At 37.0% G+C, this 20815-nt stretch overlaps 1 protein-coding gene across 1 annotated transcript in view; it reads left to right on the plus strand.

Moving 5' to 3' along the window:
- Positions 1 to 20815, plus strand: part of LOC142341406 (protein-glutamine gamma-glutamyltransferase K-like) — an 80556-nt gene that overhangs the window by 22081 nt on the left and 37660 nt on the right. Inside the window, exon 4 of the mRNA XM_075392334.1 lies at positions 17495 to 17764. Within this exon, the coding sequence (XP_075248449.1) occupies positions 17495 to 17764 (270 nt within the window). The remainder of the gene's footprint in view (positions 1 to 17494; positions 17765 to 20815) is intronic.

Raw genomic sequence — 20815 nt, forward strand, 5'->3', positions numbered from 1 at the left:
TAACGATGGCTATCTTGCAAGAAATTGCGAGAAAATCTTGCAAGACGATGCGTCGTCTTGCAAAATCTTGCAAGATAACCATTCGATTTCGACTGGTATTATCAAATGTTTCGAATTCTATTTCCTCTTCTAGTTAACTTCATCCAAATCACTCTTTGGGTTGAAAAAATGTCAAGTATAACAATCCAAAATACTAACTTTAATGAGAAACTGTAGCCAAACGTAACAATCATGCTATGGATTCTTAGCAGCAACCGCAAGATCATAAAAGAACATTTTTATTGGGGGGAAAGATTTCTGTGGTAAGTCCGCTGAAAAACGAACAAATAAGAGTGGATGTAGCAACATGTTGTACAAAAACCACAATGAAAAAAATCTCGGCAATCATAGCAATCATGCTATGGATTCTTAGCAGCAATGAGTAGTATATAATACCTACGTAAAGAAAGGGGGGGGGGGTTATCATTCGACTCTTAACCATAGGATAATAGGTAGTGGCGGTTAAGTGGGAATAGGATAGGCGGGATAAAATCTTTCCGCCTGCTGTTTATTGCCGTTTGGATTGTTCTATTCCGCCGTTCTTGCTAGTTCTTTCTGGTCGTTTGAATTTAACGCTACATGTAAAAAGTAGTCTTATTACCCTAATAGAGGGGAGGGGCTTATTATGTGATATTTAGACGTGTGATTAAGTGGTTTTGGTCAGTTGTTAGCAAAAATTGATCATTATTGGGAGAATGTGTGCATAGATCAAATGGCAACTATAGCAACGCTTGATTTGAAAAGTATTCACGAAACTTACAAGGAAATCGAAAAAGAATATTCACAATACGGTAAACGATTTTTATACTTTTTAGCCACTTGTTTGCATTTGGATCCGGATCTTGATTTGGATATTGCGTTGAAGTTGCGGCCGTACGGAGGTTTGATTGGTATTGATAATTCTTCGTTAGACAAATATTTCAAAAATTTAAAAATTTTGAGAGTACATGCCATACTCCACGACGCTTCCGGTTTTGTTTATGAATATAGTGAAAAGGGTCCAGGCTATTCTTACGTATTACCTTGTTCAGTGACAAATGAGTACCTTGGTCATGTGACTGGAATTGCTTTTTGTTTATACGTAAAATCTTTCAAAAATAGTTTATTCAATTTGCTGGAATGTTGAAATCCGGAGCGGTTGTTCTTGATTTTGAAGGCTTTCGAAGTAAAAAATCTGGATTTATAATAAAAGAACTTGCGGTATCTACCGAAAATTACAATGATATAATTTCATTTTTACCTCCAAAATCATTTAACATACTTTGTTCGAGTGAGCAAAGATCTTTCCTGTGGGTATCTAAATTCCTTCATGGTCTCTCGTGGGAGACAGGAGAGTACCCTTATCATTATTTGCAACAGATTTTTCAAAGTATAGTTCTTCGATTTCCCTTTTCTGATTTTTACGCAAAAGGATTAGAAAAAACGGAAACTTTACGACAACTGTTACAGAGGAACGTTATCAACTTGGAAACTTTGTTCTGCCCAAAAATTGAACACTTGAAGTTGTATCGGGAGACACCGGTTTGTAAATTACATGCATTGAGTTGCCCAAAACGACAGAGAACCAAGCATTGTGCCAATAAGAAGGCAAAACTCTTTTACCAGTGGCTGACGAATGAATCGTCGGTTAGAGAAACCAGCTCCGTCTCTAATACAAGTGAATTTGTCTCCAAATTTGACAGTTTACAGTTGTATAACGCCTGAAAATCAGTTAACGGTTACTCTTATCAAGGAAGAAAAAATTGATACAAGAGGCCAAACAGTTTTGAGAAAACAGCAGATTGTGTGTGCTGGTGCTGAAATAGAAGCTTTCAAGAAGTATCTTTCTCTACTGGAGTACTTTCAATTGTACCATGTCTTTACAAGAGAAAATGAAAAGGTTGAAACTAACCCCTTTACCTACGCCCAAGCGTGCAGTACCAGTTCTGATGTCTCTGGACGATGAGACTCTTCCCGATGACATCAAGCAGCTGATTAAAGAGAACAATGTACAGTCAATTGTTTTTAGAGATAAACAAGATTCGATGAATGCAAACTATACAATCACTTACAAACAAGGAGACGAAGACTCTGGATATGTTTCTTATGAATTTTTTATAGTTAAATAATTATGTAAAAGTTCCTGGAAAGCAATTCATTTTTTTGAACAATTTTATTTCACAATGAGTCAAACCGAAGATCAATTAGATTCGGGTGGAGGTATAACTGACTTGGTTTTTGACGCCGAGCACCAAGAAAGACAATCTTGGAGGTTTTGCAATTCGAGATTGCCTCGATCAGAGGTTGTATACTTTACACAAATCATTATAATAATTTTTCTTATAACTGTATCTCTCACCAAGTTGGTTTTTTTCAGTCTTGACTGTGAAGAATCCACATTTTGGTTTTCACTTCTTTCTTGTACAGTTGGATACGCTCTTCCAAATCCAAAGTTATGAATAAAGTTATTTCTACCAATGACCGGTTGTTCATGGCTGTTTGCGGGCCGTCTTGCTGCGGGAAAACTGAGCTCATTTTCAAAATGTTATTAGTTGGCACATTTTTCCCAGAGTTTCAAACAGTTTATTATTTTTATCAGCATGATCAGCCAAAATTCCAATCGTTAGAGAAGAAACTGAACATACATTTTAAAAAATTCTCCAATTTTGAGCTCATTTCAGAGTTAGAGAACTGCCTTCTTGTGTTCGATGATTCATGTGAAGAAATTTTTAATGACAAAGAATTTTCCAAATTAGCAACCGCAGGGCGACATAGAAACATCAGTGTAATTTATGTTAAACACAATTTGTTCCAGCAAAGCAGATGGTCCAGAACAATTGATCTAAACACAACACATATCATATTGTTCAAATCACCCCGTGACACACAACAGATTAGTTTTATTGGTCGACAGTTGAATAATGCACAATTTTTAAAAGAAAGCTATGAGCTCGCAACCAAAGAACCGTTTGGTCATTTATTAATTGATTTGGATCCAAAAACATCAGACGTCTTGCGCTACTGTTCAAATATTGTTCCTCCAGGACCATCAATTTTTTATCTGCCATCAGCTAAAGCCGTTATCACAAATTTGAGCGATGAGAGAGAAAGAAGTTTGTATGCTGGGGCGGCTGCTAGACATATCGGATACAAAACTAAAAGAGAAGATCGAGAGAGCTCCAAATAAATTCATTAAATTCCTTTGCGAATGTTTGCTCAACATTGTCAATGGTAATGTTCCAATAAGAAAAAGTGTTGTAGAAGGTTATGAAAAATCATTCAGAAAGCTATTGTCTAGACAAACAAGTTTGAAAGAAAAGAGGCAACTTTTTGCTAGAGAAACAGATTTGGTCAAAATTGTTGGTTTCGCTTGTTATTGATATTTGACAAAATCATAATGCGTACCGAAGAATTCATTTTAATTCCAAAACGAATGTTTGCTTCACATCAACCGGTAAAAAAAGAAGTTTTGGACAATCCCCTTTATAAACAGAAAGCTACACAGCTGTCTCTTTTGCAAAGAAACCAGTCCAACTCAATGGAAAAACCAGAGAAAGCATTTGAACCAGTTGAGACTGCAAACAAACTGATGATTGAAACAGCAGAAGAGGAGAAAACAGAACCCATGAGCGAAGATAGCGAGATTGAACCGGTAGTGAAAAAACAAAGAAAAAGCGACGATTTCACCTCTATAATGATAGAGCTAGAAGTTATGAATAAAAACCAAATCAAAAGATCAAAAATCATACTTGACTTTTTTAACCAATCTGAAACAGTCACCATAGAGTCGAACGACGTTCTTCACGTTAATAAAGAAACACTGGGCATCAAAGCTTCAACATTTCTGTACAATCTACAGCAACCAACTAAAAAAATTGACATTGAAAAATACTCAAAAATTTTATTTGCTCTTAATATCTCACCTCATCTTGTTGCAAATACACATGCCAAGCAAATCTTGGAAGCCTCGTCTGAAAGTGAACAAGAATTTTTCCCAAGTAGAGAACAACCCAGTCAACAAGAGTTCTCCTCTACTGGAGAACAACTCAGTGACTCAAAACCAACCCGAAAAAAATATAAAGAAGAAACGGACCAAACGCCAGACAAAGAAGAGACCAGTCAGAAGATGTGGTCTTTCTTTTCCTGAAGTAAAAAAATTGGATCAGTTGTATTTAAAAGGACCAGCTTCGTATGGAAGCATAAAACGACTACAGACTCAAAACAAGCTCCCTATAGGCAAAGTCCTGTCCTATTTGGAGACAAAGCCGTCTTTCACAAAGTACCGTTCAATTCGATTAAAACTTCCTAGGCTTAAAGTTTTTGTAAAAGACATTAACGAAATTTGGTCTCTAGATTTGGCACACGTTGATAAATTAGCAAAGTATAACCGCAACATCAAGTATCTCCTAGTAGCGGTTGATTGTTTGTCAAGATATTTACGAGTGGAACCTTTAAAAACAAAGTACGCAACAGAAGCAGCTGAAGCATTCAAAAAGATGATCAAAAACAAACAGCCCGAAAAAGTATGGGTTGACGATGGCACAGAATTTCTGGGAGAATTCAAACAATTGTGCAACAAACGCGGAATTCAGTTAAATAGTACTTTCAGTGAAAAAAAGTCAGCTTTTGCAGAGAGGAACATTAGATCTCTCAAAAAGATAATTCATCGGTATCTCGAAGAAAAGTGGACCTATAGCTACATTGACCAATTAGACCAATTTGTGAAAACAATCAATTCAAGAGTCAATCGAGTAACTAAAATTGCTCCCAACAAAGTTACAAAAAAAGCTGTGCCACGACTAGTTTCATTGACAGTCCAAACAAGCTCAAATCAGAAGCCCAAGTTTTACATTGGAGACTTTGTGAGAATAGTTAAAAAAGATAAAGCATTCAGGAAAAGTTACAAGCAATCGTTCACAGACGAAGTCTTTGAAATAACGGGAATACCGACATTAAGCCCACCAACATACTCCTTAGTCGACACAGACAAAGAACCAATTCAAGGAAAATTTTATCAACCAGAATTACAACTTGTCAGGCTCCCTCTCGTTGAAAATGTCCAACAACCGGTTTGAAGACGAGTTTACAGTTCACGTTGTTTCATCCGCTTCAATGGAAATATTTGATTCAAACACACTTGCATCATTTCGAAATTTTTTTAATGACGAAATTCAACTTGCAGGTGATTGGAGAGTGGCGTTAAGTGAAATCATATTCCCAACAAAAATAGAAAACATAGTAAACGGAGATCTAATTGTGTACAACTTAAAAGACTATGAAGATTCCCAAAAGATGTCTTCGGGAGCTAATGTTATTTCTAGACCTTATAGTGGACAACAATTTAGTTTTATGCCAGGAACCTTTGATACAGTGGCACAACTTCTTGCTACAATTAAGCGAACAATTGGACTTCCCAATTTTTCTTTCAGAGAGTTGAAGAGCTCTGGAAAATATGAAATTTTATTTGGCAAATATGAGGGAATTACATTTCCCAGCGAGGAAATTCCGAGCATTATTGGCTTTAAGGGTATTCCTGACGGTAATGGAATACATATTGGGTACAAAATGATTCCCAATGCGAACAGGTTTATGAAAAGTGATGATACGAAAGCTTATTATGGGGAGTTCCCAGCTGATCTTTGTGCTGGAAAGCATCTAATTTTCATCTACACTAACATAATTGAATATCAATACGTTGGTGACACTAAGGCTCCTCTTTTGCGAGTCATTGATTCAAAACAACGTCTGAAAAACGGTAGTGTTTGTGAGCTTGAGCCAACTCATCGGATAGTTTTTACAAATTTAGACTATAAGAAGCTCCTAACCAACACAATTCAATCGATTTCAATTGAACTGAGAACAGAAACAGGACAATTAGTTCCCTTTTCGGGAACTGGAAAAGTTATTCTAACACTACAATTCAAAAAATTTTCCTCCTAAAATGGATTCTTATTATGCGAATCAAGCAACGTCTTTGCCTCACTTCTCTGGACATTATCGTCAAAGAGGAAGTGGTTTTGGAGCCCTAGCTGCAGGCATTGGACGTGTTGCGCTGCCTTTAGCACGTCGTTTCATTTTGCCTACAGCGAAGCGTATCGGGAAAGAGCTTTTGAAACAAAGTGTTCCAGAGATTTTGGATGTAGTCGGAAGCAAAAAATCTCCTAAACAGGCGTTTAAAAATACAATCGCAAAAACTGTTAAAAAACAGACTGGGGGATCTCGACGAAATACTTCACGTCGGAGGAAGTCAAGTCGAGTCAAGCCACAGAAAGCGATCAACAAACGCAAAAAAACCATTTCAACGCACAGAGCTCCAAAAAGAAGTCGGTCAGATTTTTTTGCCAGAGTGAACGATGATCGCTAATTTGTTACCATCAGAAGCAACTCACAGTTCTTTGGATTTATTCGAAAAACCTTCTCTTTTAGTAACTTTCGATGGTAGTTTTTGTCAAAAGTTGGGCCCAGTCTACAGTCCAAATGGACCCATGTTAGAATTTGAAGTCGCCGGTGACCGAAATAATTTTATTGACTTACAGAAAATTTTCTTGGAAGTAAAATGTAAAATTGTCCAGTCATCAGAAGCTGATTTGAGATATGACGCAGGAGCAGCAACAGATGTTACGAAGACAGATGCTCCCTATTTTTGCAATAATGTGTTACATTCACTCTTCTCTGACTGTACAGTGTCTGCTAATGGACTAAAAATTTCAAACGCTAACGGAAACTATGCTCATAAAAGTTTTATTGAAACAGAATTTTCACATAACAAAGATGCAAAAAACACCTGGTTGGCATGTCAGGGTTACTCCTACGAAGAAAATCCAGGAGCGCTGTCAACTGCGGAAGTGAACAGAAGGAAAGCCTTAGTGAGGCAATCAGCTGAGTGCACATTCTACGGTAAAGTTGCAGTCGACTTTTTCACCTGTGACAGACATTTGCTAAGTGGTGTGACACTTCGCATTGCATTTAGACGGTCAATAGATGATTTTGTTATAATGTCTGACGATGCTGCCAAGCACTACAAAGTAAAAATTGTCGAAGCTAATTTGTATGTGCGCAAGATGACATTGAACGATGATGTTGTATCGGCTATTGAAAAAACTTTATTAACAAGTCCAGCTTCGTATCCCTACCTGGAGACTCTAACAAAAACGTTTCTGGCGTCAACGGGTCTCCACAGTTGGAAACAAGAAGATATTTTTGCCAGAGAACCGATTCGTAGACTAGCAATTTGTCTGAACACTAACGAAGCGTTTCTTGGTAACAACAGACAAAATCCATTTAATTTCCGCAAATTCAACCTTGAGCAGATTTATATTTATCGAAACGGTTTACCTGTGGCAGACAGTCCGATATCAACAAGTGATGACAAACGTCTTTACTTTAACACAATATCCGATTTAGCTTACATCGACAATGGTCATGGAATAAGTTTGACAGATTACCCAAATCATTTCATAATGGTTTTTGATTTGACCAGCACCCAACAAGCATCCCACGATTTTATTCATCCTGAGCTCACAAATTCGTCAATTTCTATTGAGTTGAAATTTTCTGCGGCCTTACCGAACAATATAGAAATATTCATTATTGGCGAAAAAGCTAGCACAATATTTGTTGATAGTGCAAGAAGAGTATCAAAGAATCACATTCTGACAAATTAATGATGGATGAAGATGATATTAATGGTTTAATCCAAGGTTGCAAAACTCTTAAATATAAATTCCATGGTGTGTTTGCGGCCAACAAATTTCCGGAAAAAATGAACAGAAACAGCTTCCTTATTGTTAATGCAGCGACTGCTGAAAATATTGGCAGCCACTGGTTACTATTATGCAGAAAAAACAATCAACTTTTGTTTGCCGATCCCCTTGGTCAGCCCATTTCATCGTACAAACACCTATATCAAAGAATCGTTTCCGTTGGCAGCAATCACAACATCTATCAACTCCTGGAGAATCAACCAATTCAAAGAGCAAACTCTAAACTTTGTGGACTTTTTTGTATTTATATTGCTCATTTTGTTTTCAATGCTCAAAAACTTGTAAATATTAGCGATAATGAATTGATTCGTTTCGCTTTTCATATGATGTTCTAACCTTACTAACTTGAGAAATTTATTTTTTTTTTCAAAACTTTACTTTTTCTTCATACACAAAGCGAACACTCAATAAATCAGAATCAATATTCAATTTGCCATATCCACTCATAAAAATATCCATAATTTGACAAAAAGCGCCAGAATGAGGACCATACAAAATTGTTTCAACTCTTCGTAAATTTTCACTATTAACAAAATCAGTTTGAACTTGTTTCGATGGAGGCCGGGCATTGTAGATAGTTTTTTGAGCAACTACTGGCATCTTGGCACTCGGTTTGAGATTGACATTTGTTTGTTTTGCAGAGCTGCTTTTCGATAAATTGTTGTGGTTAGCAAAAGCTGGCAGTCGTTTGCGCACTGACTGTGAATCGGTTTTTTCTCCCGAACCGTTGAATTCGATTGCCAATTTGAGTTTTGTAAAAACGTCTCCATTAGTCTCCAAGTTTGGTGCAGTCCAAAACAAGAATTTGAAAGCTGTATAAACACAAGGCACAGGAAAGCTCTGATATCGTTTCACTGTTTCGTTTTCAAAAGTAGTTGTATCAATCAGAACGTGATAATGACTGTTTACTAAATTGCAAAATTCGGAATCAAAATGTGCACACACTGCATAAGAATTTCCAATAGAAAAGCTAGGTTTTTCTTCAAGAATGAGAAATTTGAACTGTTTCTGAAATTGTTTAAAGTAATTTGGAGAACGCTCAAACATCGCCTCAACCATCGTTGTTGGCAACTTCTTTTTGAATTTTTGGTTTCTTCGCTAGTGGTGGTTTTGTTGTTGACAGCTGGTCAGCCACTGAGTTCTGTATTTTGCTAGCTGAGCTGACCAAATTTTCAAACTCTCCAAAAGTTAGAGAAATTCTCTGTTCAAACTCGTAATCGTCTGTTGCTTTTTTGAACAATTTCAGAAATACATATGTCCCTGTCCTTTCATAGGTTTTCAGCGTTGCTCTGATTAAGCGCTTATCAGTTTTGGAAATATCGAAATAACAATCTCCAAACTCTGTGTCTTTAGTGGACGTGAAAGGCATAGTGTGCAACTTGTTTTATTATTTTCAAGTGTTATAATGTGTAAAACTCCAACTCAATGGGGCGGCAAGTTGGGTTTAAACAAGTGTCGTCAAACTGCTTAATTAAATCCAAATGATTTGTGAATACAGGCTCAAGTACGCCTATGGCGTACTTGAGTCTGTCTGTTGTTCACATATTGCATAATTAATTTCAGCTGTGACCTTAGATAAGACAAAAAACATATGTGAACCTAGGTGTGTACTTGGACCAGCAGTGCACTGTACACTTTTTATTGGAATTATATGCGTACCATATGAGAACACAAATGTGACCCACTCTGGGTGGGCATTTGAACAAGCAGTGCAGTGTACACTGTTTATTGATATTATATGCGGACCACATGTTTTGGTTCTATAGAGAAAACAGATGTGACCTTAGGTGTGTATTTGGACCAGCAGTGCAGTGTACACTGTTTATTGGAAATATATGCGGACCATATGTTTATAACTTGGAACAGATGTGACCCTGGGTGTGTGATATAATTAGAAGCACAAGTGAACCTACAGCAGTAAGGAAATTCTGATAAGAATAAACATGCACCAGCGTACAATGAAATGCTAATAATAAAATACGCTCTGGATAAGAACTGAGTTAGTACACACTATAAAGTGTATCGACCCATGTATAATAACAAAATTTAGAGCATATATCAGAGCACATACACTACCAAAATTAAAACCATATTTGACCCCAGATATAATTTGTTGAATTACACGTTGTGCAATATTACTTTAAAAATAGTTATTCATTTTCTTTAAACCTTGCGCTCAGTGCACTTTGCTTTCTTTCAACAGTTCGTTACCAGACAAACACCTACCAACAGTCTTCTATCAAATTGGTTTTAGTTTCTTTCTCAAAATTTGTACAAAAATTATGTCCGTTCAAATACTTGCTGAATCTGTAATTTCCTTGGAGCGAACATTGGTTTATCAGACAGTGTTCGAAAACTTTGTTGTGCTTATTCAACAGAAGAGACAAGGCGATGTTTGGCAAACTTACCAGCACTGCTTGATACCCAAGCTTTTCATTAACGCAATTGCTTCTTTACCAGAGAAGACAGAACCAGCAGATTGCAGTGTTATTACATCAGGAGGACCTTTACCTCCAAAAACTTTGCCAACATTTCAACATCTTGGCATGGAGTCATTACCTGACGACGTTAAACGAATTTTGTTTCATTACGATTGCGACTGTGTGCCTCTGTTTGAAAACCAGCTAGGGGCTTATCAGGCTTGCGAAAACTTAGCTGACATGTGGGGCATAAAGTCATCACCTTGCTCCCCAGAAAATCAATCCCAATTGGATTCAGCCAGCTTGCCAGTAACACCAGCAGTTGATCCGAGTCCCAGTTTGACACCGACATCTAGTCCATCTCTCTTTGCGGGAATTCAAAAGAACAATTCTACGGCTCTGTTCAGTGACAACCAGTTTGATACAACGTTACTGTCAGCTACACAATTTCAAACACCGGAACCAGCACGTGTTTTTGGTGTCACAGACACGCCAAAGATTTGCAATGCACCAAAGAAACGGCTACCTGAGAATACTTTAATGGACTTATTTGATTAACTTGAAAACTAAACTTAATGGATCATCACAAAACTCTTTTATATAGTGAGATGCTAACTTGATTTTGTTTCAAGAATGTGTGATTTCAACTTTTTAAAAGCTGAATTTAACTTTTTAAATCTGTTTTATAGCTTTAAATCTGCTGAGTCAAAGAAATTAAAACATTGCTACTGATTAAGTTCGAACATGTTCAAAAAAGATTTTCATTATGACGTAAACATTTGTTTCCTAATAAACACTCAATTATTACAACTACTATGACGTGGTGAGATTTTTCAATATTATATCCAGAAATACTTTTCCCAATCTGCAAAATTTTTATTATTATTATTTATTTTAAACATAAAGTTTAGAGATATAGCCATATGTGAGTGTATGCGGTATTGACGCTAATGACATGTTAACTCCATGCCACAGCTGTAGCATGGATTGAATTCCAAATTCAATTCATAAGTCGAAGAACTGTTCAAAAAATAAAAAATAATCAAAGAAAATATTTCGAAAAAATGCATTTCAAACGTCAAATTTTGACACTTATTTCAGTAGATGCCCTCTTCAGCTTACACTAGAATCAACTCTCATTTGTTACTTGGGGATCAATTGAAAAAAAAAGCTTGTTAGTTAAAAAAAAACGAAAAAAACTCAAAAAAAAATTTTTTTAACATATGACCTCTGACCTTTGACCCCAAAAAAGAGGGTTCCAAAAAATACTTGGAATGAAACTGATTGTTCAGTAAGACTCAGCATACTCTAAAGTACAAAACATCTCATCACACTCGTCAAATTTTACTCATCCGTTATGGAGATAATTAGCCTCTAATTAGCGACTAATTAAGGGTTAATTAACCTAATTACTAATTACTGAAAAAAAAAATTCAAATTTTTGCAACGGTTTTGTACTCACTGCTTGATGCCCGACATTATTGCTCATAAACATCATCATCAAAAAACGGCTCCTTCACCGATTTTCGAAACATCTGGCAATTAATGTCACATTAACATCTGGCATTAATTAGCATATGAAGTACCCTAAGGAAAGATGTTAGATCGGTTTTCTTTAAATTTTTGGACTTATTGGGCCCTCAGTGTAAATTTATCTCATAACAGCTGTCATCAAAAAAGGCCTCAGAAAAAAGACACATGTTTATGTCATGTAATTGTCATGTAATTGTTAATTAATGACTTGATTGACAGAAAAACAAACTTTTTTTCTGTTTATTTTTGAGCAATTTTTTTATATGGGTCCTATGTTTTTCGGCACGGGGAGCATTTTTGCTCATCACACTTAAGAACGTAGGACAACTCTAACCATCTGTAATTGAAAATGCATAAAATAGCGCTTTTTATTACAATTTTGAATATTAGCATGTTTTTCCAGGTTCTCAAAAAAAGTTTTTTGACACAAACGATGATCAGCAATACTCGGTAGGGTTCCCTGTGGTGGTATTTTTGGCATACGATTGCAATGGAGAGTTGAAAACACATCTTTTTTCTCTCAAAAGTAACAAAATTTCGAAATAAAGGTTTGCGCCAAAACCGACCAATCAGAAAACAGCATTTCAAAACTTCGAATTTGGCGCCTATGCAGTACTGTAGTCTCTAATACTGTAAACCCGAGAAGCCATTTCTTGTTCATTGGTTTCTACTGTTCGTACTCGAGTTTAACAATTCGTTCTTACTAAAGTTAGACAATTCAAAAATGGGTTTCCAGTGTCGTTATTGTGATTCTATTCTGAGTACAAAAGGAAATCGCTCCAGGCATGAGCATAAATTCCATCCTGATGAGATTGGTTTACCCGTATATCAATGCTCATTATGTGAGTTTACTTGTCGGAAGATTTCTTTGCTCGAAGAACACATGAAAACTGCACACCAACGATTCACCAATTGCTGTCAAAGCTGCCTACTCGGATTCAACGATTGCCATCTTTACGTACAGCATATGACTTCCGTTCATCACTTACCCGTCCTAGGTGAACAATTTCAGCCTCGAGACACTCCGTTGGAAAGTGCATTCCATGGAGTACTGAGATCGTTCGAGTCAACAGCGGCCGAAGAGTCCAATGATCTCGAAATCTTTATGCGGATACAAAAACCCAAAATAGACACTCTAATAAGTGAGCAGTTGACCCAGGGTCCTCAAAAAGTTCAACTGTGTGCAAAATTGCGGCTTGTCAAAGTTATGTATGATGAGCCAGATATGCCAGAAGATGACCGTATTGAAATATACGCAAACTCTCTGATGACTCCTGTCTATGCAAACGGACTGTCGGATGAAGGGTATTGGCAAATGGTGGAGAAGATGATGAGCGTATTGACAACATTCAACTCTTTGGGGAGTGGTTGGACACCCGAAAAAGTTCTCAAAGTTGACGTCGAATTCGCGCGTTTCAGACCAATTCTTGGTTCATCATACATCGCGTTGCCGTCAAAAATTGCCAACTGCAGAGGATTGCTCAACGTTAGGAACCATGAAGATCGAGATTGCTTCAGGTATTGTTTTGTGGCCGCTTATCACATGTATCATCAGATAAGTTTAGATAGAATTGATCGAAACTATCAAACCGACAAAACTTCACCAACTACATACAATCAACCAGGACTGCATCAACCTCTGGGCGATTTTACTATGCCCATGGGCTTTGCAGACATTCCTCAATTTGAAACACTCAACAACGTTCAGGTAAACGTGTTTGGATACGATAACGGCCAGTTTTTCCCTCTAAAAATTTCGTCATACAGCTCAGATTTTGTAATGGATTTACTTTTGCTGTACGACTGTGACCGTCATCACTACGTCCTCATTACAAACCTGGTGAAGGTTGTTTGCTACGTGCGAGGACTTGATTACAGATTCTCCTACAAAATTTGTCGAAACTGTTTTTTGATTTGTCGAGAAGGACTTGAAAGTTACAACCTACATCTCAATAACTGTTGCAAAAATGCACCTGCTGTTATTCATATGACTTCAAGTGAGAACAACTCATACAAATTCACGAACTTGGCTGCTACATGGTTTGTCCCTCTTGTTATCTATTTTGACTTCGAGTCTTTCTTACGACCCGTGTCTTCTTGCAAGGGACCAAGTGATAAAGCCTTTACACAGGTCAAGTAGATACATGAACCGTGTGGCTTTGCGCTAACAGTGATAGATCACCATTCATCAAAGCCAATCTTTCATCATGTAGACAGTTCTCCTGCTTGCATGACAAATTTTGTCAAAATGCTTCACAAACTAGCCAGAGATATTCATCAGCAGAAAAGGAAGCACCCTTTCTTCAAAGGCGGTAGACGAAACTTGGGAAAGTCTAACGCTACGCACTGTTGGATTTGTGAAAAATCGTTTTCAGAAACGGAAGATCCAGAGAACACAATTGACCTGGACCATTGCCACTACAGTGGTAAATTCTTGGGATGGGCACATGAGAAATGCAATCGCTTGAGACGAAATATCAATTTCAACCCTGTTGTGGGTCATAATATTCAAAATTATGACTTACATCACATTTGCTTGGCACTGAACAACTGCGAGCCAACCACAACCATCAGCGTCATACCAGCCACCGACGAAAAATACATATCAATGAAATTTGGTGTGCTTATTGACACTTTCGTAACGGAAAAGGGAAAAACAGTGAAAGTTTACGAATATCTTCGATTCATAGACTCCTTCAAGATGATGAACAGTTCTTTAGAGAAACTTGTTGAAATTTTACCCGATGACCGTTTCGAAATAATGAGGGCAATGTTTTCTACATTATCTGATGCTAACCTTCAGCTACTTAAACAGAAAGGCTACTACCCTTACTCTTATGTGACTAGTCGGTCCAAGTTCAGTGACACCAGTCTCCCGCCACTGAGCGAGTGGGGTAACACTCTGGACGGAGGGGCAGTGAAGGTAACGGAGACTAATTTACAACATGCACGCAGGATGTGGGAAATTCTGGAATGTGGAACACTGCAGGATTATCATGACTCATACTTGAAGCTCGACTGTGCACTACTCGCATGTGTTTGCGAATTCCATCGACAGTTGAGTTTCGATACGTATAAACTGGACTGTATGCATTTCTTCACCCTACCCAATATGGCTAAGGAAGCATCACTTAGAATCTGCAAAGCCAATGTCGAGTTACTGACTGAGCGCGAACACTTGGACATGATTGAACCCGCAATTCGCGGTGGAGTCACATCTGTCATTGAAAGTCGGCGCTTCACTGCAAATAACTCCTATATTCCCAACCACGATAGCACGGAGGAATCCTGTTTTGGTTTCTGTGTCGACGCTAATAACCTTTATGGTGGCGTAATGCAATTAGAGAAACTACCGCTCGCCGACTTTGCGTTCAACACAGATATTCAACTTCAAGAGATTTTGGACACCGCCGATGACGCTAGCATTGGATACTTTGTAGAGGTCGATATCTCTTACCCGCCGAGCCTTCATGATGAGCATCGCGATTTTCCGTTGGCGCCCACAAAAGACGTGGTTGAAGATGAGTGGTTGAGCGATTACCAGATCGAATTAAAAGAACAACACAATCTCCCATCTTCCAAAGTAAAGAAACTCATGCAAACGTTCTTTGATAAAGAGAGATATGTGGTCCACTACAAACTGCTGAAACTTTATGTCCAACTCGGCTTGGTAATTAGGAAAGTTCACAGGGTGCTTCAATTTCGACAAGAAAACTGGCTGTTGCCATACATTACACTAAATAGTGAAAAGCGGCAAGTTGCGTCAAACAAGTTTGAAGAGAACTTTTTTAAACTGATGAATAATGCAGTTTATGGTAAAAACTGCGAATCGAAAAGACGCAGAAATAAAATAACAATCTCACGAGATGCCGAGCATGCGCTGAATATAATATCCAGATTTGAGTTTGATCGCTATATGATCTTTGGGGAGAATTTAGCAGCTTTGACCACACGACCAAAGTCCATTTATTGGAACACTCCCACTATTGTGGGAGCGACTATATTAGATCTTGCAAAATTCCACATGTACTCATTCCATTACAATGTGATGCGCCCCACTTTAATTGTCGCCTTCTTTACAGCGATACAGATAGTCTCCTTTATGCGATAAAAAGCGACGATTTTTATACAGAGTTATCGCAGAAGCCTCAGTCAGTATTAAGTCATTTTGATTTCTCAAATTACCCACCCAATCACTTTCTTTACGATACCACTAACAAAAGAGTCGTCCTCAAATACAAGGACGAATTCGCCGGCGACTATAATACTGACTTTATCTGTTTGAAGCCGAAGCTGTACTCCATCCTGTCAAAAAGTAAGTTTATTCTCTCATAAAACAAAATTGTTAGTCGTTGTATAAAAATTCGTATTGGGTTATTAGGCATCTGGAAGGTGTTAAATCGTATTATATTTACATAGGGGGTTAGTAATTATAATAGCACCTAATTTTTCTCATTTCTTTCTTTCTTTTAGGTTGTCGAAAACTTTCAGCAAAAGGGTTGACGAGGGCCGCACAACAACATCTTCGCCACGTCGACTTCCTAAACACACTCAGCACTGGAAACCACCTGCGCTCAGAGAACACCAGGATTGTGTCCGACCACCACAGGCTGCAGACAGTTACTACAAACAAAATTTGTCTGTCAGCTTTTGACAACAAGCGCTATATACTACCCGATGGCATAAAAACTCTCCCGTTTGGCCATTATGGAATTGTCGATTATGCTATCGATGAAATTGATTGGAATAACGACGATGTGGAATGGGATTATGACGATTTTAGCGACTTACTTTTGAGCTCTAGCCCAGAGTGGGATAACAGTTTTGTTGTACCACATTCCTCTCCAGATACCACCCAAAGCTCCAACACATGGCAACCACCAGACCCCGGTTTTTTCGCTGCTCAGAATATAAATGATTCGGATATTGAAAGTAGCGATATCGTTGATTTCGATGCCAGTTTCGAAGAAAACTCTACGCCCGATAATCCGTTCATTAATTTTGAGGCAGAAGAAGCAAGTGAAAGCGAGTCAGAGGGCCCAGTGTGCAAAACTGCAAGGCGATATTAGTGTGCATAATTAAATTTAATTGCCCAGAGAGAGAGACGCAAAACTGAACCAGTATTGATTTTGCATGCAGTGTGAAATTTGGTTTTAATTTAATTTGTTTGAGTGTTTTGAAATCAAAAGCAAGCGGCGAGACAGAAAGCAAAGTTAAAGGGAAACAAAAGCGGCAAGACTCAAAAGGGAAAGATTGAATAGGAGAGGGATATAAACAGCGGCGGAAAGATTTTATCCCGCCTATCCTATTCCCACTTAACCGCCACTACCTATTATCCTATGGTTAAGAGTCGAATGATAACCCCCCCTTTCTTTACGTAGGTATTATATACTACTGCAATGTCAAGATAATTAAGAAATCAGATGTATTTAATTCTACTGCTTCTTGTTAACCTGATTCAAGCTATGTTCTGCACTTGATTCGCCGCACTTTGCTGATTTTCTATCATAAATTGTCTCCTGCATTTTCGTCTGTAGTTATTATTACTCGCCGCCTCTTTCTGTTCATGTAAGACGAAAAAATGAAAAATGTAGTGAAAAGCAGTGGTAGATTCAGTGAAAAAAAAATGAAAAGACACCTTCACCCCTTGGGTACGTAAATACAGCGTTAAGATTTTTTGGTACACTTGATGGTGGAAATTACAATATGACACACCCTACAATTTTATCTTCTCAAGTCAAGGAAACATTTCACTTATAGGAGAATGGACCATTTCCATAAACGGAGGTGAAAAACTTGAAGTAATTATTCTGTTCAATCCCTGGTGTGGAGGCGATTCGGTTTTCCTCAAAGATCCAATTTGGATAAAGAAATACTTACTGGACACAACGGGTAAAATCTACAGAAGTAAAACAACTTTCACACATTGGACGTTTGGCCAATTCGATAAAGGAGTTCTTGATGCTGTAATTGGTGTTCTGAACAGAGCTACTGGCTTGACGCCAACTGCGAAAGCCAGTCCAATAGAAGATAAGTTTGCTTCCATTTTTTTAAATCTCCATTTCTCTGGTTACCCATAATACAAATTTTTTCTGGGCATCATACAAGGTCATTTATATGATTTGTATGATATTCCGGTCGTCATAAACGGATCGAAAAATGAGTATTATCGTAAAAACTCTCTACTTGTTTCATTTGTTACCCCACACTTGTAAAAATCGACAGCAGATATCGCTATCAATGAATTGTTGATACTGTTTTTCACGCAATAACAAAAATTGTTACAAGGTTTGAAAACTCTTTTCAAACTCAAGCAAAAAAGTTGAAAAAAATGACTGCATTGGTCGCAATTTTGCGGGAATAAGTCCGGAAGAAATGCTGAGAAGTGGTCGAACACCTCCTCAATTTCATTAAGCTAAACCATCTTTCAAAAAAAGGTGCTCAATAATTACCTATTTATCATACGTTAAGAATAAAACAGTTTTTGTGTCATTGCATATCCGATCAAATTCCGGTTAATATTTGACCACAGCAAGATGGCTCTATTCTTTTTTTAAATTCTGAATCTGATCCCGATCATTTCGAGGCCAACTTGCTATAGATATACAATTTACGTACATCCATTCAAAGAATCAAAGAACTTTAAATCACATTCAGAAAGAGGTTCAAACTTACAATAACGTTGACAAAATAGTTCATGCTAAAACTGAGTTTTTATTCTCATTATATTAAAAGACTTCTTTCGCCTCGGGCGCTCTCAGCCATTCCAAGCAACACGGAGGACTTCTATTGGCTGAACTTGGCGTATTCAAATAACAATATCTCGACTTCTTGGTTAGCCTCGTCGAGATTGCGTGAAAGGAATGTGAAAATTTCTTCGGGTAAGTATGATAATTGAGACAAAAAAGAATAAGATGAAAAGAAAAGAATTTTTGAAAATTACGATAGTTCGATGGGCGAACCCACGTGTTGACGTGCTTGTGTTGCTTGGGATTAGTTAACTGCACTAATTTGACTTGTCCTGCTCTGTTTCGTTTCGAAGTTTTGTCTTTTGAGGTTCAAATTGTCTCGAATCAAAATTGAGAAACGACAATACTATTGAAAAGTTTCGAGCCACAGTAGTTCTGGTGTTTTCATATCGGACTCCGCTAAGTTCCGTGTAAGATGGCCCAGATGGCCCAGAAGAAAAGTCTAAAAAAGTAGGAGAATCATTTTCAGCAAATTATTTAGGGGTCTAAAAAACAAGAGAAATTTTGGCCATTTCCTCAGAAAAAATGCTCAAAACCCACTTTTATTCCAGTATGGCCTTTTTGATTTTCGGGTGTCACCGTTTTTGACGGTTTATAAACATAACAAGAGGTTCGCTAATGTGAGATGACACATCATGTTCCGACCCCGCTTGTCAACAATAGTGTCTCACTTGTCTACCGAATACAATTGACTGTCTTTAAAAAAATTGTAGTTCAATTTATATTATCTTCACTTTTAGATTCTTAAGAAAACCTTCTACAAAAAAGTTTTATAACAGTGAGATCATATTATTTTTTAATAGAATGAATATTTGAACAAACAAAGCCATAAAAATCCAATCAAGTATAACGCAAATTCCCAACTAGAGAAAAATTTGTCAAAGTGAACAAATAGTTTTGACAAAAAAGTCAGCGCTAAAATGAGCTCAGAATTAAAAATAAAAACCCCTCAACTCAATTAAAAATTCAAAAATGGGAGCCCAAAATGAGATTAAGTTCAAATAGAGGTGTACAAAATTGGTTATCTCATAATAAATTCCAAAAAACAGAAACGAAAACCACGAAGCACAAGCAGATATAGTTGAGTATGGAGCACTAAGAAATCTGGTTAAAAAGATGAAATGTTGAGAAAAACTAGAAAAATGAAGAACCAAATTTTTTTTAACATCTGCTCTATTTCTGCAACAAAAATTAAAAGAATTTCGTTGTTGCATGAGCACATTTAGGAGACTCAATTCTGCTTCATGAGAAAACCAACTCGAGTAGTCAGCAATCAGGATAGTTGATAAGGCCAATTACAAAACATATATATCTTTTAAAAAATCAAAATCCAAAAGAGAAAAATTCAAAAGATCTCCAAAAATTCTCAATAATAAATTGCGTCAATATAAATCTATAAATAGAGAAGATCTACAATTGAGTGGAGTATTTAGTTTTGGATATGCTCAGTTCTGACCAATGAAACTTTAATACACAAGATTGAAGGGTAATGCAATTAAAACTAAGTCATCAAACTCATTGATTGCCCGCACAAAAATTGAAAAACAACAGCTAAGTATCATTCCAACGAAAAACATATAGATTGAATTGTTTCCCTTTTGTATATGAAATTCACAGTATCTTAAAAAAACAGAGGTGTATTTAATGCAGGTTTAATAACAGTTAGATCAGTTTTCTTTACTTCACTAGAGTTCACTCTTCAACAGACGGAATAGCAGACTTTCAACAAATTGAATGCAATTTTACAATTTATATAAGGCCAGTTTGATCAGGCTAGGAAATGAAACTATACAACTAAATTTGAGATCCAGAAATCAACATCCATCCAGTTTGCAAAGTAAAAATTGTAATGTTTCTCAAGAGACAGCTTTATCATTGTTCAGCTTGCCTGACCTCTCATTTTTCCAGTTACTCTTGAGCTAAACTTGGACGTTATTTTGTTAAAGTAGGACAATTTCTGTTTAATGAAAGGGTTCGAGGGCTTCTTCTAGAAGAATTAATCAAACTGTGTAATAATTTTAATTTATCGCTGATTGTTTTAATGACTGGAGAATTTAAAAGAATTGACTTGTGCTTTCACATCCATATATAAAATGAGAACACATTTTTAGAAAGATATCACCCAAACTAATTCGTGCAATAGTCAATTAATTCGTGAATAAAGATTTTCAGGTTTGGCCTCGCTTGCTAAAATCGAAAATAAACAGTAAAAACCTTAAAAACACCAAATTGTCAAATATTGAAAATCGAATAATGTCTCCAAAAAATTTCAAAAACTGATTTTTTTTAATGCTAAGCAGACACGTTTCTGTATAAAGCAATCGAAACTTCT

The sequence above is a fragment of the Convolutriloba macropyga genome, chromosome 6 (assembly GCF_964194025.1).
Source record: "Convolutriloba macropyga chromosome 6, txConMacr16.3, whole genome shotgun sequence".
NCBI lineage: Eukaryota > Metazoa > Xenacoelomorpha > Acoela > Convolutidae > Convolutriloba > Convolutriloba macropyga.